The 23,351-nt window shown below is 38.6% G+C and overlaps 1 protein-coding gene across 4 annotated transcripts in view; it reads right to left on the bottom strand.

Moving 5' to 3' along the window:
• Nucleotides 1-546: 546 nt before the first annotated feature.
• ABCG2 (ATP binding cassette subfamily G member 2 (JR blood group)) overlaps nucleotides 547-23,351 on the bottom strand; it is a 130,576-nt gene continuing 107,771 nt past the window's right edge. For all 4 annotated transcript variants that reach the window (XM_078366867.1, XM_054253161.2, XM_035293338.3 and 1 more), the window contains 9 exons: nucleotides 21,273-21,374; nucleotides 19,932-20,182; nucleotides 14,432-14,514; nucleotides 9,590-9,679; nucleotides 7,690-7,814; nucleotides 5,792-5,946; nucleotides 3,877-3,966; nucleotides 2,962-3,044; nucleotides 547-1,111 (listed from right to left, as the gene is read on the bottom strand). In XM_078366867.1, the coding sequence (XP_078222993.1) occupies nucleotides 964-1,111; nucleotides 2,962-3,044; nucleotides 3,877-3,966; nucleotides 5,792-5,946; nucleotides 7,690-7,814; nucleotides 9,590-9,679; nucleotides 14,432-14,514; nucleotides 19,932-20,182; nucleotides 21,273-21,374 (1,127 nt within the window). In that variant the 3' untranslated portion in view covers nucleotides 547-963. The remainder of the gene's footprint in view (nucleotides 1,112-2,961; nucleotides 3,045-3,876; nucleotides 3,967-5,791; nucleotides 5,947-7,689; nucleotides 7,815-9,589; nucleotides 9,680-14,431; nucleotides 14,515-19,931; nucleotides 20,183-21,272; nucleotides 21,375-23,351) is intronic.

Below are 23,351 nucleotides of genomic sequence, written 5' to 3'. Positions count from 1 at the left end.
CTGAGATATTACACCACTAGAGAGAAATATCTGTAAGTTCTATTCATTTAATGCGTTTATCACCAAGATTTTTTTTTTCTATCACAGTGGCTTTTTTACCCTGTAAGGAAGACTCTTTTTTCCCAACATATTTTTGATTTTACATTTCCAGTATAGCATTAATACATTTGTCATTTATTAAATAATGGCAGACCACAGCATCATAAAGTATTGAGACTGAAGGGCTCCTAACCTACCTATTCATTTTAAAAATGAAGAAACAAATGCCAGAGAGAGTAGTAACTTGTCAGGAGTTTCCAGAATTCAATTCTCCTTTTTTTAGGTTAATAAGTTAGACTAGATATCTTCCCCACGGTTACTGTCTTGACGAGATGAACTAATGTGCAATACATGGTATCTTGCATTCTTTCATGTATAATTCAGTTTGTTATGATTTCTATGAATGCTTCTGTTTGAAACAATAATATTTATGTTATATATGTACATATGTTATAAATACCTATTCTGATAGAGGCATACAATATGTAATAATCACATTAGGTTAAATGAGATATTCATCACCTCTAGAATTTATTTTTTGTATTACAATCAATTCAATTCTACAGTTTTAGTTATTTTAAAATGTACAATTAAATCAATATTGACTACAGGATCATTTTTGTTATAATAAAAATTATATAGAATATAAATGAAATTCACACATATCTGAGTCCTGAATACTTTTTAAATTTTCTTATATATTTTTCTTTGAATATGTGGTATAGGAAAATTATAGATTGTGTTTGTTTGACTATGAGTTTGTAACTATTTTCAGAATAAAAATAAATATTGGAACAAAAAAATTGTTGCTGAGCAACAGTGTGATGGTAAGGGAACAGAAGACAACAAAAAAACCTGATTAATCACTTAAATCAAGGTGCTTCTTTTATATGTGAAGATAAATCATAGTGAGTTAAGGGAAATTTAAGAATATTTTTTAAGAAATAACAATTTCAGGTAGGCAATTGTGAGGAAAATAACAATCATACAAGCCAAGGCCACGTGATTCTTCCACAAGCCCCAGGGTGAGAGATCGATGCCCTGGTTTGTCAAATATTCTTCGCCAGTACATCTGAAATGCAACACAGAAAAAGAATATAACTTCTAGCACCTGTCAGATTTTACTCAGTATATCCACTGTTCCTTAAAGGAGCCTAAAAGTTAACCACGCCTTTAATAATTATCCCTTCAGATGTCATAGCTAACAGTGACTGTACGCTTACAGTCACTAAACACTAACAAGCAACATGAAGTTAACTTAGTTAATTCCTAAAACAGTCCAATGTGACAGACATTGTACACACTTAAAAGATGAGGGGACTAAGGTTTAAGGAACTTGACCAGGTTTACAGAGTCATACTTTGAATCACCAAGTTTTTAGCCTACTCAAATTTATTGGTTTCCAAATCTGTAATGCTGCTCTCTCCAAAGGGCAGAAACATTTATCAAATAATATTTCCCTTGTCCCTGATAGACAAAACATCAGCTTAAACAGATGGTACCTCTGACCCTTACTAAGATGATCAAAGCTCTTACAGTACTCCTTACCCTTACAAACAGCCATAAAAAACAACACAGGCTAAGAATTCCAAAACCAGGAAAAAAGGTATGCAAGGGCTTCCTGCACAAGTCACATTCTGTCAGTTCTTACACCAAGACTGTGATGAGCATCACAGATACCCAGCTACAAGATATTCCCAGCAGACTCAGCTATTAGGTTGAAGCCGTAAGTGGCAGCTAGAGTAGAGTAGAGTAGGGTGAACTCCTGTCTGCAGGTTAGGAAAGCACCTGGTACTAAAAATACCTTGGACAGCCACAATTACTGCCTGATACCATTTTGTGCAACTCTTGGGAATTCAGCAATTCCAAAAACATACATAGCCTCTCTTTTACTATACAAGTAGCTTCTTCCTTTGTCTTCTGAGGATGAAGCCTCATCTTCCTTTACCATGAAGCCCATGGTGGCTCCTGCTTATCTGGTCCCACTTTTCTCATCCATTTCATCCTGACCACCCCGATCAAGCCAAAAGATAGGGGCAGAATAAAGAAAACCTCTCTGTATAGAGGATTTCCTATGAATAATTCAAAAGAATAATTTGTTGTATTGTTAAGAGTTATTTATATTCTACTTGAACATTTGGGAGATTTAGGATAATATCATTCTCTTTTCTCTCATTAATTTATGTATCAAAATCAAACCATTAGCAATCACAGAAAAGGCAAGTGTTAGTAAATTCTTAAAACAATATTATCTAGTGTTATTAGACTCTGTTTTAACATTATGTAAAAACAGGGTTTCCTTTTCGACTTACTCAAGTGTTTCTTAATTTTTTAGGGGCTAAATCATTTGATAAGGAGTATTACAAGTTAATTTAACAACAACAACAACTCATGACTAAGCAGCCTTTGATTTCACGATGTCTTCAAAATGCATGAAACAGTAGAAGTGCCAGGATCTTGGCAGGGAAATGTTCACTTTCTTTCTGCTATTGCTGCCTATTTCATTCTTATCACTGTCCATGGGTTGGGCTCAGAGGTATCCATGAGTTCATGGACCCACAGATTTCATATAATCTGTACAGTTCAGGGACCGTAAGCCCTTGATAAAATACCAAAGCACCTCACTTCAGTCTGAAATGCTCTGAAACCTAAGAAATCAAAGGCCCAAAACAAATAAGAAACAAACATAAGAAACATTGCTGCATGTTAAAACAAGTCTTAGACTGCAGCAGAATACTAAGGATTTGTGCTGCATGTTCTTGTGCACTGTGCACAACAACTCACTTTATGGATGAGGAAACGTAGGCTCAGAAAAGTTCAGTGCCCCAGAAGGACTCATACAGATCTAAGCCCAGAGCAGTGGCCTTTTTACATCACACCATAATAGTAAGCAAACCCGTATGACACTGAATACAAACTTACATTGCATATTCACAAGTACTGTTTAATGTTGTGTTGAGTCCTGGGCAGAAGTTTTGTCCCAAAAATTCATTATGCTGTAAAGCCTATAACACAAGTGGGAGCCGGGCAAGGTAAACAGTTTTAAATTTCAAGAAGTTTCCAAAGAGTTATCACGATCATGCCCTCTGAGTTTAATCTTTATTGTTATTTCAAAAAACATATTCACAGTCTTTGTCTCACCAAAGCAATTAAAGTTATCTTCCCTGGCCATCAGGAAGCCTAGGGTTGGGATTTTGGCTTCCAATACAAAAGAAGGAAAGTATTTGGCCAAAGAGGGAGACCTCTCTAGCTATATCACACCATAGCTCCTTCCTTCTTCTCTCCCAATTTTATAACCCCATAAACATTCTAATTAAAATGATGCCATGGTGCTCAATGAGTATTGTTAATTTACAGTAACAGCTTTTTGTTCTATGTTTTCATTAAAAACAGTTGAAATTCTTGGAAGCTAGAAGCTTGGTTAAACAGATAGTTTACTTTGGAGTCGATGAGCTTGCGAAAGCCAATATGACAATGCTTATTAAATGGTCTTTGTTCTTCTAATTTTCCTTTCATTATAAACTTCTCCCATCCTCTCACTTATTTCCTTATTGAACTGAAATGCAAAAATATGTTTTTCATCAAATAGCCAATCTTTCTCTTTTACTAGGAGGTATCTCCCTACTCTTCAGCCCTTTAAAGGATGACTGAAGAAAGTAGCAAACGACTCCCTGGCCTTGTGTTAACCAAGGCCAGCAGGAAATTCTCATTCCTGGCTTCTAAGAGGGAGTTTCTGGATGGGAGACTTGCACAGCTCATGGCCAAAAATGGGGAAGCTTTATTTCCATTGTTCCTAGCTTGGGAACGCAGTCACCAAGACAGACAAGGAAGACTTACCGTAAATCCATATCGAGGAATGCTGAAGTACTGAAGCCATGAGAGCCAAGATGCAATGGTTGTGAGATTTACCAACAAACCTGAAAAAATCTACAAAAAGCAAGTTCTATGAGTCAGGACTCCTTGAGTAATTTCATGCAGAATTCTAGAGAATACCCTCTTCAAGTCCCTACCACTTTCTAAGTATTTCTTTTAAAACCAACTCTTTCTTGAAGTTCATTCCACTCACTTTAAACACTCACTAAATTATTCTTCTCTGTGTACACATCTCTATACAGCCAAAGTTGTTTACGGTTTTAAAGGAGGAACAAAATATCGAATATATATTATATATTCCATTTAATCGGAAGATCCTCAATTGTCAAGACTATGCACTCAATTTTCTTTGTAACTGCACACGATGGAAGGTCAAGAAGCACTGACTATTCTAATGACAAAACTACTATGTGTGCTCACCAATACACCTGGCTCTGGAAAAATCTATGCCAGATCAATCCTGAGCATCATATGCCCTCTGTACTTCAAATGATAAGATTTGCTATTTACAAAGTTTTGCAGCCTATATCCACATGACTTTTGCAAGGATGTGAGGTTCAGAATGCAGGCTTAAGATAACCCAAAGCTTAGAACTGATACAGAGCATAATGTGGCAAGAGGTAGAATCCAAACAGGATCGATGCTATCATTTAAAGCTGCCAAACAGCAATAGCACAATGGAGGTGCCAGGAAGACCTGCTGCAAATTGACAAGAGAACTAATTGCCGCCACCCCAAGCATACTGGTATATGCGCAACAGTGATGATGTCGCTAGGCTGACTATACATATTCAGACTTGACCTGACGCAGAGCTTAGTATATAACACAACATCTCTGAGTAAAATACAGTTTTATGACTATTTTTAAACTTCTGTGTAGAAATCTTTAAACAATAAATCAAACAAAACATTTGTATTTGTTGGATGATAGTATGAGAAAAATAAACAAGGCTTATCACTTCCTCATTAATTTTACATTGGTAATTTTTAAATCCAGAAGTGGAAGAATTAAACTCTTGCAAGAGTTTGTGCTAATTATTTTCATTTAAAGACATTTACACCTACTCTAGCAGATGGGACATATTTCTGTGTATTTGATGTTGAAGGGGAAAAAAATGTAACTGGTTTCATTCACCTGTTGATTTATCTATGTGCAAAATTTAGGGGCATGTAAGATTAGGATTTAAAAAAAAAGATAAGCAGAAACATATTGAATGTCAGGAACGAAACCCAGAAAGGAGGTACTTAGTAGTGTGGGAACTCTGGAATTTTCCAATATTTTTAAAACATTCCTTTTCCAAATACAAGAGGGAGCCAAGATAGACTACTCATACCATACACTGTTCTGATTCTTATAAGGCTTAATGTGTGCCTTGGAGAACAGTATTATAGATCCAACCAAACCATCTCTGCTGGTGGGTAATCAAGCACCAGTTCAATGTTGTATGTGGAAACTTTAAAACAGAAATCAAAAATGTAAAAAAATAAAAATAATAAGCTAGCAGTTCTCTATCACCACCATGAAAGTCGGGCAAATAATCTGTCATTCTCACGGCAATCTGCCAATCAAATGTTTTCTGGTTTTTGAAATTCCAATTTATTAACGTTTCATAATCTGTCACCAAGAAATACCTTTTAAAAGCTAATTAGTAACAACATATTAACTAAAATTATTGGAACTACATTAGAACAATAAAAAAGATTGGATAAGGGCAGAGGACAGTTCACATATTCTCTAATATAAACTATTTCAGTAGGTGGCCTTAAAGCAGAGTTCCATTTACAGAATCCTTAAAACAGGTTTTATATGACAAGTGAATGTGCAGGAAGAAATAAAGGAAAAAACAATTCCTTCTTAGAAAAACACAGTTCAGACTCACCATCATAAACACAAAAGAGATGGTCATTAGAAGTGTTGCTATGGAAACCACACTCTGACCTGCTGCTATGGCCAGCGCCATGGAACTGGCTGAATAAGCCACCATCATAAGGGTAAATATCATGACGAAGAAGGCGTCTGCTTTTGGTTTCAATCCTTAGAAAGAAAAGAAGAAGTTAACCCAACTGCCTAGGTCCCCGTATGTTTGGGATTGTTTTTGTACAAATTTAACACTATAATATTTGGAGAAATTAATATTAGAATGAAAAAAAGTCATCCACTCTCTAACCACCCTGGGTCTCCAATGTTGTTTCCTTCTATGTAACTGCATAAAGTTCTCATAGTTTTCCTTTTTATACCAACTACATAGGCACTGGTCCTTATAACACCTATGTGCCATTATGTATAATTATGAACAATTTCTGAGTTCCTGTGATGAAGAGCTACAGGCAGTACAACTGGCCAAAATTTAACTGCCTTCTCTTTTCACAGGAAACTCATCAATCGCACATTCATTTGCCCATACATCCCCACAGTACTCATTGTGTGCTGTAACTGCATGAGTGAAGAGACTGGGACGATCGGGATGGCATGACCTCGCAGTGGTTGTAACATCTGGGGGAGGAAGAGGGAGCCTTCAAAACCCAAGCCTCCCTAGATAGATCACCTCATCACTCTGGATTGAAATGGGACTAAATTAAGTTTCATAAACTATTTTCTGAACTGTAGTGAGCTAATGCTACAGGTAATAAAATCTGAAGATTTGAAACAGCCACAAGAACACCTATCAGGAGTCTGGAGATCCAGAGCCTATCCCTGATTGTTTAGAACACACCTATTATTTGTCAAATGGAAGGTTTAAGTTCAATTGGTAATTCTTAACTTGTAGTACTGTCATAAATAGATTATTTCTGGGGGTTGTGTGTGCGTATGTATATCAGTGAAATATATGGAAATCTGATACAAGGATCCTGGGCTGAAGCCTGAGCATAGTACACAAATGAATCTCCACATCTCTCAAACAAGTATTTTTATTAAATTAATAAGCCCCAAAAGTCACCGTCTTTCTCTCATTAAAGAAGCAAGGATGGGGAATATGTATTAAATAAATTCATATATATATTTAATCACTCTATATATCTCTAAGAGATTAAATATATATATTTAATCATTCTATACATCTCTAAGTATGTATGTGTATATGTGTATGTATGTGTTTATATAATATGTAAATATAGATGGTATACATAAATGTACATATATATAGAGAGAGAGAGAGAAAATGTAGACAGGCAATACATAACAGCTTCTCCAACATAGTCTCAAAACTTTATAATTTCTTTCCATGTTTGTGTATAACATAAATATCTCTCAGTATAGTTTTATAAGTAGTTTTAAAAGTTCAGGCTGGGCACGTCAGCTCATTCCTATAATCCCAGCACTTTGGGAGGCTGAGGTAGGAGGACTACTTGAGGCCAGGAGTATAAGACGAGCCTGGGCAACACAGTGAGACCCCATCTTTATCAAAAACTCCATCTTTATGTGTGCCTGTAGTCCTAGCTACTCAGAGGCTGAGGTAGGAGGATCTCTGGAGCCCAGGTGGTTGAGGCTACAGTGAGATATGATCACCCGGCACTCCAGCCTGGGTGACAGAGCAAGACCCTGTCTCAAAAAAACAAAACAAAGCAAACAAACAAAAAAGTTCAATTGGAAAACAGTCTTGACAAAAAGAGCTGACAGCGAACAGCTATTTCAGAGAGGGCAAATGGACAGACAGATGCTTCCTTATCTCATGGTTTGGCTTATAGTTTTGAAAACCAAAAACATGCTTGCAAGGTGCAATTGACTTCACCTCATAGGCAAGACTAAAGACATGTCCTTTTTTGTCTTGTTACTTACCTAACATGAAGTATACTATACAGGTAAATATAATACTTGGTAACATCCTCATGGGTATTAAATCAGATAACAGTTTTCCAAAGAAATAAGATGACACTCTGTAGTATCCACTGATATATTCGTGTCTATAGAATAAAAATACATATCATACATCCCAGATTAGTTTAAGTAGCCACAAGGCAGGCCAGATTGCCTGCTATAGACTTCTGCTATAGCAGGGGTCAAACAAGCCAGCTTCCCACATCCTCAGGGCTAGACACACCATGCACACCCATGAACACCTCAGGTGCCAGCCTCGCTGGGACAGTATCCCATGAAGCTCTGTGCACAGCCCTTCTTCTCATGACACCCTTCTATTGTTGCTCTTTCTAGCTCCTGAATACTCAGTCCAGGGAAACAGATTCCAGACATCCTCCTTCTCTTCAAAGAATGCTTCTTTTCCCTCTTTGACCCTGGCTTTCCTTGAAGAACAGTAGCTGATTTTGGTAGGAATAGAGGCTTTTATTTCCCTATATTTGATTAGGAAGGTGGCCTGTTATTCTTCAAGCCCCACAGTGCAGTTTCAGATCACTAAACTCTCCTTAATTCTACTCTCAAGTTAAAAAAAAGAAAAAGGCTACTTTTTTCAATGACCATGTCTTCCAGCCATACATTCCTGTCAACTATCAAACTGTAATCTTTCCTCTTCCTGACATCTTTCGCCCACAATTCCAAACCCTTCCACCTCCTGCATTCTTTCCCTTTCTAATAATTCCTATATGTGACATGTAAATTTGGGCAAATTGGATAGATCCTTGAAAAATACCCAGCCTGGGAAACATAGAGAGACCTTGTTTCTACAAACATTAAAAAAATAAAATAAAATAGCCAAGTGGCTGGGTGCATTGGCTCACACCTCTAATCCCAGCACTTTGGGAGGCCAAAGGTGGGTGGATCACCTGAAGTCAGGAGTTTGAGACCAGCCTGGCCAACATGGCGAAAACCCATCTCTACCAAATATACAAAAACTTAGCTGGGTGTGGTGGCGGGCACCTAAAATCCCAGCTACTTGGGAGGCTGAGGCAAGAGAATTGCTTGAACCCAGGAGACGGAGGAGGTTACGGTGAGCCGATATTGCACCTTTGCACTCCAGCCTGGCAACAGAGCAAGACTCTGCCTAAAAAAAAAAAAAAAAAAAAGGCCAGGCATGCCAGTTACTCAGAAGGCTGAGGTGGGAAGACTGCATTAGCCCTGCAGATCAAAGCTTCAGTGAGCCATGATCATGTCTCTGCACTCCAGCCTGGGTGACAAAACAAACCCCTGTCTCAAAAAAAAAAAAAAAAAAACAAGAAAAGAAAAGAAAAGAAAAAGGAAAATAGAAGAAATTGAGCCAGGTTGCTCTTTACTGTAAGAATGCCTTCTGGTTTGTGCCACTCCCCTGGTCCACTGAGGGCTAAGCATGGTCACATTCTTTGTCAATTTAATCTCCCCACTTCCAAGTTGCTGCTTAATCCCTAGCTCCTCAAACATTTCTTGTGAAGGTCATCAGCATTTACTAAAAACAAAAGATACTTTTCAGTCCCTTTATTGCTTGCTCTCTGCAGCATTTGGATTTTCTGGCCATACCCAAACCTAGAAAAACTATTTTCTCTGGATACCAGGTCCCAAAGGCTCAGGATTTTCTTCCCCACCTCTGGCTCCTTTTTCTCAGTTAATATTGGTAACCTCTATACCTATTTTCAAAACATCATGTTGTACATGATCAATATGTACAACTTTTATTCATCAATTAAAAAATACATTTTAAAAAGTACTGGTAATCCTTAGGATCCCATCCTTGGCCCCAATTCCAGATGTGATCAGTCTAACCAATAGCCCCTGCTGTTGGACAGCCCTGTTCCCAGAGCAAAGACCTACTCACATGAAGAGCTTCTTCTCTACCACAAAGAGTTCCACAGCCGACACGCTGCTGAAACACTGGTTGGTCGTCAGGAAGAAGAGAACCCCAGCTCTGCCATGAAAAGGGAACAAAAGCACCGCAGTCAACTCAGCATTCTTAGATAGATTTTCTACCCACAAAACTCTTTCCACAAATGATGGTGTACAAAGCTAGGCAGGAAAAAAACAGGAAAACTGTTGGTTGAAACAGAGGGAAGCATGAATTCCATCAGGCCTCTCCCCTGGGACTACATATTACAGCTCATTTTGAAATTCGCAGTCTTGGATTGTGAACTGAATTGCCACTCCCCCCACCAAAATTCATATGTTGAAGCCCCACCCCACAATGTGATGGTATTTGAAGACTGTCCCTTTGGGAGGTAATGAGGTTCAGATGAGGTTACAGGGGTGGGAGGTGGGGAGAGTGTAATGGAATAGTGTCCTAATAGAAAGAGAAAGCAGAGCTCTTGCTCTGCCACGTAAGGAACAGCAAGAAGGCAAGTCTGCAATCCAGGAAGAGGCCCTCACCAGAACCCAGCAATGCTGGCATACTGATCTCAGACTTTCAGACTAGAACTGAGAGAATTCTGTTGTTTAAGCCACTTGCTCTATGGTATTTTGGTATGGCAGCCAGGTCAACACATCATCTTAACTAACAAAAATGCCAAGTACCATTCCTAATGTACGAACAGAGAAGCGGTAAGCTAAATATGATTTTAAAGTTGAACAAAGAATGTAAGACATGTAGAAACAAAATGAAAGACAGTGAAGGAAACCCTCAATCAACTCCTTACTATATGCATAATCTACATGCACCACACCACCATCAGCAGGGCCGTGACATTATCCTCAACATGCTAAGACAGCCAGCCTTCTATGAGGTGTCCAGAGTGCTCAAAGGAAACTAAGTGATGCTTACTGAGTAAGAAAAATCTAATTTATGTATTGTAATGCAAGGAATACTATTAATGCGTATTTCTCAGTGAAGTAATAGAGATTTAAAAAGAAAAATGCTGTTAATCTACACTTAGATACAAATATGAATATTATGAAACACCATAATAAAACGATATAATTGATAGTGAGAGTGTGAGTTGAAACTGAAAACAAGGTAAGTGATAAATCATTTAAATGTCGTAAAAACAAGAGAACATTTTTTAAAACGTAAACCCGAGAGAACAACACGATTACATTAAGAGTCCATAGATACCTAAAGAACAAAGATCTAAGGGAACAGGCTAGGGTTTTTTTTGTTTGTTTTATTTTATTTTTAGAGACAGAGTCACACTCTGTCACCCAGGCTTTAGTATGATCATAAACTGTGATCATAAACTCATTCACTGAAGCTGAGTTGAATTCCTGGGCTCAAGCGATCCTCCTACCTTGGCCTCCTAAAGGGCTGCAGTTACAAGTGTAAGGTACTGTGCCAACCAGAACAGTTTTAAAAGTATTTATATAGTTTTAAATTGAAAACTATTTTTCATTCAATTGAAATGAATGAAAAATATCCAGGCCTGGTAGACATGTAGTTATCTAACTTTCTGCACACAAATAAACCTTATATCAAGTTAAAAGCTAATTTTGGAACATGGAACACAGCAAAGATTCAGTGCAATTTTTATCTTCCATCTATCTAACAGTACGGCAATGTTCATAATGATTCTGAAAAAGTAGACAATTAAAAGATTCCTTCTAAATCCTAAGATGATTTATGTTAAATACAGTTTTTTCTTATTAAGGAAGTTAATTCATTCTAATTTTTTCAAGGTGGTAATCCACATCTGTCATGTCTACTTATTGGTCTGAATATGTTTTATTTTGATTTTTAAAAATTATAAATTGGCACATTACAGTTGTATATATTTGTTGGGTACCAAGTGATATGATTTATAAATCAAAGTGTGAAATAATTAAATAAAGCTAATTAACATATCCATTACCTCAAATATTTATTTTTTTATGGTAAAAGTATTTTAAATTTTAGCAATTCTGAAATTTGTGTTATTATTTACGGTGGTCACCACACTGTATAATGCATCTCCAAAGCAAAATCCTTATTTCTCCTGAGTAATTGAGGTTTCGTACCCTTTGACCATCATCTCTCCATTCCCCACACCCCTCCAGCTCCTGGCAACCACCACTCTACTGTCTCTTTCAGTTCCATTGTTTCCACATTAAGTGAGATTATGTGACATTTCTGTGCTTAGCTTTCTGTATTTAGCTTATTTCACTTGGCATAATATTCTCCAATTCCATCCATGTTATTACAAATGACAAAATTTCTTTCAGTTTCCATTGTGTATATATATCACATTTTCTTTAGCAAATCAGATACTTAGGCTGATTCTGTATCTTAGCTATTGTGAACAATGCTGCTATAAACATGAGGGTACAGAAATTTCTTCAACAAACAGATTTCACGTCTTTGGGGTAAATATCTAGAAGTGAGATTACTGGATCTGAATACTATTTTTAAAGTCTTTCGTTTCCCTTTATATACACGAATTTGTTTAGCTATCACCACAACTTGTAAAGCAGTTATTCCAAAGGAGCTTTTAATTCAAAGATGCTCATAACTCTACTTATGATTAAAACCCAGTTTCTCAGTTACACAGGTAAGAGAGTGCTCGCCTCTCTGGGAAAATTCATCCCCAAAGAAGAGAACTAAACCACTGACACCTCTGAGCAGTTTTAAATGATGAAGTACTAATATTCACCCCTGAACAAAACTTTGAGAACCCGCTTCCAGAGATGACACTGAAACACTTTTTCCTAGTCAATAAATTACTAATCATCCCAGGAGGGATTAAACCATATACACAGGCCAGTTTAACACAGTCCAAATGCTTTTATAAGAAATGATAGCAGGATCTTTCGGGGAAAGGGGGAGGAAGAACATCAGGAAAAATAGTTAACGCATGCTGGGCTAAACACCAGGTGATAGATTGATAGGTTTAGCAAACCATCACAACACACTTTTACCTATGTAACAAACCTGTACATCCTGCAGATGTACCCCACAACTTAAAAAAAAATGATAGCAAATTTAAGTAAAAATACGAATTATTTGCCCAGAAGTTCAAAGCTGCAGTGAGCTATGATTGCACTATTGCATACCAGCCTGGGCAACACAGTGAGATTCTGTTTCAAAAACACACAAATTAAATAAGATTAATGCCCTATTTCTCCAGAAAACATTGGAAGAAACACTTAAAGCTTTTCTTTATTTCTCTGGATTTTTCTACCAAGAGCTTTAATGGCCAGATTTCCAGTCCTCTTTAAAGTCCCAGTTGAGGACAGGTTACTCCGTGTCCTTTCCAAAGGCTTCCTGCTGCACAATATAAAAGGCCCACAGCCTCTAGATCTTGTGATATAGTCTGTGCTGGGTTAAGAAATGCCATCTACATGGGAAATCACCATCAATTACTAGCAAGTCTGGAAATGATCCAGATATCTCAGCCCTCAGGGAAAGTAAAAACATGAACAATGACATCACTCTGGTAAACTGCTGCTTAATAATAGTCTCCTTGTAGAGTCACACTATGATTCCATAGAAAAGAATTTATTTTACTTGAGTGAAGAATCGACTTTTATGCTTATTCTTTCAAAAATAATCAGCCTTTTTCAGACATCAAAATAGACTGAATATACGCATCTTCAACTTGCCTCAGTAGTAAAATGGGGATACCATCCACCCCGTCTAAAACACTGGGAGGTAACCTGAGACTAGCCCGGAGCACAGTGTCTGGCACAAGTGTTCTCCATACATGAAATAACTAGAACTCTGAGGTTATTCCTGAGTGTTTACATTCAGCACATAACGCAGCTGTTAAAAAGTCTCCTCATAGGCCGGGTGCAGTGGCTCATGCCTGTAATCCCAGCACTTTGGGAGGCCAAAGTGGGCAGATCACTTGAGGTCAGGAAGTTGAGACCAGCCTGGCCAACATAGTGAAACTTGGTCTCTACCAAAAAATAAAAAAATTAGCCAGGCATGGTGGTGCATGCCTGTAGTCCCAGCTATTTGGGTGGGAGAGATGGGAGAATGGCTTGAACTGGAACGGTGGAGGCTGCAGTGAGCTAAGATCACACGACTTCACTCCAGCCTGGGTGACAGAATGAGACCCTGTCTCAAAATAATGATAATAATAATAATAGAAAAGGCTGGCTAGGTGCAGTAGTTCATGCCTATAATTCCAGCACTTTGGGAGACCAAGGCAGAAGGACGCTTGAGGCCAAGGGTGTGAGAACAGCCTGGGCAATAAAGCAAGACCTTATCTTTACTCTTTTTTTTTTTTGAGATGGAGTCTTGCTCTGTTGCCCAGGCTGGAGTGCAGTGGCATGATCTCAGCTCACTGCAAGGAGGTTCAAGCAATTTTCTTGCCTCAGCCTCCCGAGTAGCTGGAACCTGCCACCACACCCAGCTAATTTTTATATTTTAGTTTCCCCATGTCGGCCAGGCTGGCCTCAAACTCCTGAACTCAGGTGGTCTACCCATCTTGGCCTCCCAAAGTGCTGGGATTACAGGTGTGAGCCACCACACCCAACCAAGATAAGACCCTATCGTAAAAAATAAAATAAAAAGGTAAATTTCATTTTCTCTGTTTTTTACCACTCCCTATATATGTGTGTGTGTGTGTGTGTCCAAAACAGACAATTAACTCTTCCATTCAGCTTTCAATTTACTGACTCATCCCACCCTCAATAAGAGAGGGTAGGAATTTTAGATAATTACTATACTTATCTTAAATTCAAATTCTTAATTGATTTTCATAAGCTTGAAGAAAGTAATAGCATTTTCTTAAAATCAAGATCCAAATGTACTTACCTATTCTGGATTCCAGTAGAATCATTTTTTAGCCCAAAGTAAATGGCACCTATAACCAGTCCCAGTATGACTGTGACAATGATCTTTTCAAAAGAAAAATGCAAATAAAAAAGAAAAGAGTTTCAATTAGAGGTAAAAGCTTATACACATCATTTACTATTATAATACATATGGTTATATAATCAGATCTCTCCATTAAGATAAACACTCAATGGCTTGGCCAATGTCCCCGGGAGAAAATAAAACAGAATACATTATTTAGACTGCTTCCTAAATTAAGTTATCTGTGGTTTGGGGAGAGTGCTGGGACACAAAGCACATGACTGGAAAGCTGGGGTCTTCCTCTCATTGCAACAGCCAGCAGCCAGCCAGGTCAGGATCTGCCTCAGGTTACTGGGCTTGTAATTACCATGCCGCGTAGCAGAGCAATGCAAGTACACAGCAAAGCAAAGTCCAGGTAACTGAGTTTTGACCCTGAACTGAACTCTCAAACTTTGTGCCAATGAATATGCATCATTTTATGTTTCAAGAAATTCAAATGAAAACAGGATATCTTTATTCTTAACATTAAAAATAATTTAAAAGCACACATTAAAAAAATTCTAACAATGGAATTTTGCGCAATAAGGAAATAAGGGTGAAAGGTTGGATCCTGCTTATTCAACCTCTAGGGGGTCCATGCCTGCACTGGAAAAGTGCATTGTCACCGCCACCAAAGCATTCAGCCAGCTTTCTCTGTGCACACTCTGTGTGCTTCCATGACCCATCTCCTGTCACTGCTTCCTCGCCGCTTCAGCCAATGAGGCCTACAGCCAATGCTGCAGACCTTAGCTGCCAATTCTTTGCCATTCTCACCGTCTTCACCACTCAATCTATATCTATGGCTCCTAAGGAGACTGGACAAACAACACTCTTGCTTCTAGGATAAAAGTTTTCCTAAGGACACTTCAATAAGCAAAGGGTTAAGAGTTGTGTTATAATATGACTCTTTATATTTATTTGAGGAAATCCTACTTATATTTACTCATGAGTTACATACTAAAAAACAAGAAATTTTTTTCTTTTTGGGTTTGGTGGCTCATGCCTGTAATCCTAGCACTTTGGGAGGCTGAGGAGGGCAGACTGCTTGAGCCCAGGAGTTTGAGACCAGCCTGGGCAACATGGTGAGACTCTGTCTCTACTAAAAAAAAAAATACATAAAATAAATTAGGTAGGCATGGTGGTATATGCCTTGTAGTCCCAGCTACTCAGGAGGCTGAGGCACAAGAGTCACTTGAACCCTAGAGGTGGAGGTCACAGTGAACTGACATTGCGCTACTCCACTCCAGCCTGGGCAACAGAGTGAGACTCTGTCCCAAAAAATAAATTGATAAATAAATAAAAAATAAAAAATTAAGAAATGGTAATCTAAAAAAAAAAAAACCCCACCATATCTTGAAATCATTAAAGTTAAAAGAAAATCTCAATACTGCAACAGTCCAGTGGTACCAAGATTTAAAGTAATGGACACTTTTAGCATGAAGCAAACCAAACTGTGAAAACAGAACCATGATCTGTGATAACTCATTTGTAAAGAAACTAGTCTGGAAAGAATATTACTTCAATGTTTCTACTTATGTCTTTTAAAATTCACTTAGAAATTCTGGAGGGAAATCCATTATGCTGGCATATTTTCATTACTCTCATACTATACTTTAACAGCTCCAGCTTCCAAAATAAGTGCAAGTGACTATATCAACACACATGCATATGTATACAAGAGTCTACATTTTCACACAGTAAAACTTTTAAGAATATTCAATTCAGTATTGTCTCTTTCTTTTTGAGACAGAGTCTTGCTCTGTCACCGAGGCTGGAGTGCAAATGATGTGATCTCGGCTCATGGCAACCTCCGCCTCCCAGGTTCAAACAATTCTGCTGCCTCAGCCTTCCGAGTGCTGGGATCACAGGTGTGCACCACAATCCCTGGCTAATTTTTGCATTTTTAGTAGAGACAGGGTTTCACCATGCTGGCCAGGGTGGTCTCAAACTTCTGACTTTAGGTGATCCTCCCACATCGGCCTCCCAAAGTACAGGGATTACATGAGCCACCATGCCAGGCTCAGATTTTTCAAACTAGACATTCCACATGCTTTGTCAAGTTTGTTTTCAAACTTGTTATCTTATACTAACACTGAGTATTGTGATTATGATGTTTCCTAAAAATTTCAAAGTTCTAAAAGTGTTTTCAAAGTCAGCTTTCAAACATATTGACAAAATCAATCTTGTAACCTTGGCATGCTTTCATTAGGTGTGTCTGTGTTATTCCTTCTGGCATTAAAGAAAAGAAAACAAACAGGCATACTAAACAATGTACAATGGAATGCACAGAGCCCATCTCCTTCCAAGTTGATCTGTTCAGGAAACCCTTGACACATTAAGTGAACATGAAATCTTCTCACATAGATAATCCATTCATTGTAAGATTTTTCCCAATCTTACATCTTTGGAAGATGTACTATCAGAGGCCAAGTTTGAATCATGTAAAGAAATAACTAAAGTCAAAGTACAGCTATAAAGCAACAGATACAAGATTTATCAGCAGAGAGCCATAAAATATTTTAACAACTCAGTTTTCAAGAACTCAGAATTAAAACAACATACAAAATTACAAAACCTAAGTCAGTAATCATTAAGCTACAGCCCACAGGTCAAATAGGGCCAGCCACCTATCTTTGTTCACCCATGAGCTAAGAATGATTTTTTAGTTTATTTTTTATTAGTTTTTTAGAGGCAAGTTCTCACTGTCACTCAGACTGGAGTGCAGTGCTATAATCATAGCTCACTGCAGCCTCAAACTCCTAGGTTCAAGCAATCCTCCCACCTCAACCACCTGAGTAGCTAGTACTATAGACATGCACCACCACACCTAGTTCATTTTATCAATGGTTGAATAAAAAGTCAAGGAGAATGATATTTCTTGCAATATAAAATTTATATGAAGTTCAAATTTCAGTGGCCATGTATAACATTTTATTGGAATACTGCCATGTTTGTTTATTTATGTTATTAGCTATGGCTGCTTTCACACTAAAGTGGCAAAGATGACTACCTGAGACAAAGACACTTGGTCTGCAAAGCCTAAAATATTTACTACCTCGTCCTTTACAAATAAGAAAAGTTTGCCTACTCCTGCCCTAAGCTAATATTCCAGTTTTTTACAAATCTAAACAAAATTTGTCCTGCTAAGCAGATGCTCAGGGAGATACAAGGTTCTATTCTTAATCTATGAGACTGCCACTGCTCTGAACATGGCTGGAATTCCTTTTGTGAGAGTGAGTTCACTGATGAGGCAGGGAAGCTAAACCTGCAGGCACTAGGCCAAGTGTTAGCATTGGAAGGACGCCTAGTATCACAACATGCAGAATCTTAGTGTGTGACAAATAGCTCTGTGTTCTAATTATGCCCTCTCCAGAATTACCATGTAGGTGATTTGGACAAGACATTTATAAACCACTTTTTGAAGCAAGATAATTCAAGTTATTTTCCGAATAAGAAAAATCCAATGCATACATCACACTAAAAGAGCAATTCATTACATCATTTCACTGTTAACAGTAAGTAACCCAGGTCGATCCTACAAGACTGATTTCCAAATGATGTCAAATCTACACTCAAAGATTATATTGATCACCTTAAATGATATATAAAAGTGCCAAGGTTTCACAGAAACACCAAGTTTTAAGTACCAAAAACATTTGGAGCAATTAGCAGTATGGCTCAACTAGGGATCAAAGCTCTTAGATATATTTATACATATACTTAAGTATGGAAATTATGATGCACAAGTTTAAACGTCAGTAATATTTTACTAGAGCCAACAATGTGCCATTTTTTAGTATTCAACAGAAACTCAATATTGTTAACAAAAATAACAGCCCCAAAATAACGAGCTAAATTGATTTCTTTGAAGAACGGACCAATTAATTGGGAGTACTAATGTTCTGGGTGATAGAGGGGTTAAGAATAACAGAAAAGTCCAGGCATGGTGGCTCACACCTGTGATCTCAGCACTTCGGGAGGCCAAGGCAGGAGAATTGCTTGAGCCCAGGAGTTCCAGACCAGCCTGGACAACATAGTAAGACCCTGTCTCTACAAAACATTTAAAAATCAGCCAGGTGTTGTGGTGCACACCTGTAGTCCCAGCTACTAACGAAGCTGAAGTGTGAAGATTGCTTGAGCCAACAGTTCGAGGATGCAGTGAGCTATGATTACACCATGGCACTCCAACAGGAGCAAGAGAATAAGACCCTGTCTCTAAAAAAAAAAAAAAAAAAATTAAAGAATAACAAAAACCATAAGGAGTAATAATCACCAACTACCACAGAGTCAACCAAAGAATAAAGAAACATTATCTCATTTTGATTAACAGAACGTTAATCTTTTGGGAACTCAAATTTGGTTACTACCTTTGTATCACCTGTTAAGGAAGGTCAAGGTCAATGATAAGGAATCGCACTTTGCACAGGAGCTCTTCCTTGGAGAGTCCAGCCCATGCTCTCTTAGGAGTATTCAGCAACAGTAGGTGAAGGTTTCCCTGACCACCTGATTCCAACTGCAAATCAACCTTCTCCTTACTTCTCTCTGTTCCTCCCCTTTCTCTGCCCCTTCTCTGCTTAAACTTTCCCCATTGTTCCTCTACTATCTAACATGCTATATATTCAATTTCTTTATTATTTATCATACCTGTCCTTAGCAGAAAATTAGCTCCATTAGCAGAGTTTTATTTTTGCCCCTTTTGTTCACTACTGTATTCACATCCCTAAAGTACAGCACATGCCCCACGAGAACGTGTTGAATGAATCAGTGAACGAAAGTGAACAGCTACCAGAAAACCCCAAACATAGCTGACATTTCCTTCATGTTTTCCAAATAAAAATATTTTTCTCATAAGATTATTCATTATAGCTTGTCTAAATCAACAAAAATTCTGAGTTAGGTGGTCTAAGAAACCACTAAAAACAAGCTGGCGGGGTATGGTGGCTCACTCCTGTAATCCTAGCACTTAAGGAGACTGAGGCAGGAGAATAACTTGAGCCCAGAGTTCAAGACCAACCAGCCTGGGCAACAAGGTGAAACCCTGTCTCTACACAAAACACAAAAATTAGCTGGGCAAGGTGGGACATGCCTGTATTCCCAGCTATTCAGGAAGCTAAGGTGGGAGGATGACTTGAGCCCAGGGAGGTCAGGGCTGGAGTGAGCTGAGTTCATGCCACTGCACTCTAGTCTGGGCAAAAGAGTGGGACTCTGTTTCAAAGAAAAAGCAGCTTTCCAAAAGTAAAACTTGATTGTGCTTCATTGTTCTGCTGACTGTTTCTATATATTTGCTCTGCTGTTTCTAGTTATTTGTGAAGATAACAAACAACTGCAAGGGTGGGTTGAAGATAAGCATATCCTGAAGCAGATGATAACAGAATCATGTTGTTCCCATTTGACTATTTCAAAAGAATCTGCTGTTTACCTGAGCTATAGAGGCCTGGGGATTACCCAGCAAATTTTTGAATGAACGCTTGGAAACCCATCTGAGTTGATGACAGAAGGAGGTGGTATAGGTGACCTCCTTGAAGGCTGTGGTCTTCTTCTTCTTCTCACCCCTTGAGAGTTGATCTAATTCAGCTTTTGTCTCTTTGTAGAAGGAGGAGTCGACATAAATCTCGGCTAATTTTTCTATGAGTGGCTTATCCTGTTTGGAAGGCTCTGTGATCTCCGTGGCTTTGCAATCAATGGATAAAAAGGAAAGATGAACAAGATAACAACTAATTTAGCCCATTTTTCTGTGACCCTTTTCTTGGATTCTTCCCTAACACCTTCATTCTAAAGCTTTAGAAAGAAAAAATAGAAATAAAAAATTATTAGCTCTGTCATTAGAAAAATATAACAGGCCAGGCACAGTGTATCACTCCTGTAATCCCAGTATTTTGGAAAGCAGAGGCAGGGGATCACATGAGGCCAGGAATTCAAGACCAGCCTGAGCAACAAAACGAGACTCTGTCTCTGTAAAAATAAAGTAATAAATTAAAAATAAATTTAAAAAGAGAAAAAGAAAAAAAAGAGCAGTACACAAGCCTGTCTACTGCCACAGTCTTATCAATACAGCAAACCCACTGACGTTTTCCTATTTGACCTTAATTATTTTAAAATAGACTTCTTATCATATAGTTCTAATTCTTAAAATAAAATTATGGTTGTGGCCAGGTGCGGTGGCTCATGCCTGTAATCCTAGTACTTTGGAAGGCTGAGGAGGGAGGATCACTTGAGGTCAGGAGTTCAAGACCAGTCTGGCCAACATGGTGAAACCCTGTCTCTAGTGAATATACAAAAATTAACTGGGTGTGGTGGTGCAGGCCTGTAATTCTAGTTACTCGGGAGGCTGAGGCAGGAGAATCATACTCCAGGAGGCAGAGGTTGCAGTGAGCTGAGACTGTGCCATTGTACTCCAGCCTGGGTGACAAGAGCTAGACTCTGTCTCAAAAAAGCAACAACAAAAAAATCTGGTCGTTGCTTCCTACTATATGCAAATGTATACATTGCCAAGTTTCTTATTTTAAAAACACTATATAAACAATAAGCATTTTTTAAAACAGTAACTCCTCTTAGAACTGACACCACCATATAAATTCTCATTTATAAATTAAATCAAAACACCAACAGCACTCACACACAACAAAATATTTCTGTTGACTGGTATCAGAAGACTGCATTAACAGAAATTCACAAGGCTGCATTTTAATTAGCCACCACATTGCTAAACTTCAGCCAATTCAATTAGACAAAAATCTGGGACTATAACAGATTCATATACCTTTGAAGTCTTCTTCTCTGTTTAATACCACAGCAGTGGAATCTCCATTAATGACATCCAAGAAGAAGTCTGCAGGGTTATTATAGGCCTCACAGTGATAACCTATGAAAGAAGGGAGCCCAAAAACACAAACTTGATGGTCTTGGAAAACAAAGAGGGCTCACTTTCAGAGGGTGAGGGAGGTGAGGCTAGAGAAGACAGACTCTAACGACTTCCCCCTAACCTTATTTCTCTCTTCCCCCCACACCAATTTTACCCTTTCTTTTTATATATTCAATCACACAATTTTTTTTTTTTTTTTGAGACAGGGTCTCCCTCTGTCACCCAGGCTGGAGTGCAGCAGCACTATCTTGGCTCACTGCAACCTCTGCCTCCCGAGTTCAAGTGATTTTCCTGCCTCAGTCTCCCAAGTAGCTGGGATTACAACTATGCACCACCATGCCCAGCTAATTTTTGTATTTTTAGTAGAGACAGGTTTTCACCATGTAGGCTAGGCTGGTCTCGGACTCCTGGCCTCGTCATCCATCAGTCTCGGCCTCCCAAAGTGCTGGGATTACAAGCATGAGCCACACTGTGCCTAGCCTATCTCACAATATTTCAACAATTTTTTTGTCTCCTGGCCAAAAGAAAAGAAAACACTCCAAGCCAACCTTGGATTTGCAGAACATTTTACATTAGTGCTTGGTCCTTATCTACCATAATTCATGAGACCTGAAATAGCTATCGGTATGCTCTGGTGCTTAACAGTACTTCCACAAAAATCTAAATACAGGCCCAAGAAAAAAATACCAAAAACCCAGGTGTGTTCTGCTGTCTGAGTTCACCTACGGAATGCCAGAATGATGGAATCCACATTAGCAATGATTGCTTCCCCACATACTAAATTCAGAGGTCCAGGGCCAGGTGCAGTAAAGTGGCTCACACCTGTAATCCCAGCACATCGGAAGGCCAAAGCCAGCAAATCACTTGAGCCCAGGAGGTCAAGACCAGCTTGGCCAACATGGCAAAACCCCATCTTTATTAAAAACCCCAAATTAGCCAGGTGCATTGGCCTGTGACTACAATCCCAGCTACTAGAGAGGCTGAGGCACAAGAATCACTTGAACCTGGGAGGTGGAGGTTGCAGTGAGCTGAGAAAGCACCACTGCATTTCAGCCTGGGCGACAGAGTGAGACCCTGTCTCAAAAATAAATTAATTAGTTAATTAATTAATTAATTCAGAAGTCCAAATTAATTGCTGTGCTGCTATAACTCCAAACAGAGAACAAATTCCCTGCAAGGAGTATTCTCAATAGAACACGGCCAGCACGGCACACCTGAACCAACCAGCTTCAGATGATGAGATTATCTGAACTCAGCATGACCTGAAGTCTGACTCTTAGTTCTTCCCCTTTATTAAAAACTAATTCAGAAACATGGCCAATGAATATCTAAGATTGTATTTAGGATCATAGGGAATCCTTTATAATCATATCCAAATATCTCTAAAATGAGGCAGACCACACAAGCTATTAAAATTAGGCAGACCACATAAGCCATTTAAAATTTCTAACTGAAATTTTAAAAATCACACATTTCAATTTGAAATAAAAAGAACATGCAGCCCAGATTTGCCAGAAATTTTGGCCCATGTAAGTCAGATTTAGGACTGACCACCCTACTGACCGATAAGCCACCTCATACCCACTCAAGGGCTAAACCTGCAATCTATTGTTGCCAGAAAATTAAATAGTGTCTTCCAGGCATGGTGGCTCACACCTGTAATCCCAGCACTTTGGGAGGCCGGGGAAGACTGCTTTAGCTTAGGAGTTTGAAACCAGCCTGGACAACATGGCAAGACCTCATCTCTAAAAAAATACAAAAATTAGCTGGGTATGGCAGTGTGTGCCTGTAGTCCCAGGTGCTTGGGGGGCTGAGGTGGGAGGATGGCTTGAGCCCTGGGGGTTAAGCCTGCAGTGAGTCAAGACTGGGCCACTGTACTCCAGGCTGGGTGACAAAGTGACATCCTGTCTCAATAATAATAATAATAATAAACCTTAAAATATAAAATTAAGTAGCATCTCCATGGGTACTCATCAA

The sequence above is a fragment of the Callithrix jacchus genome, chromosome 3 (assembly GCF_049354715.1).
Source record: "Callithrix jacchus isolate 240 chromosome 3, calJac240_pri, whole genome shotgun sequence".
NCBI lineage: Eukaryota > Metazoa > Chordata > Mammalia > Primates > Cebidae > Callithrix > Callithrix jacchus.
Note: the sequence above shows the minus strand (reverse complement) of the source record. Positions and strands in the feature narration are given on the sequence as shown.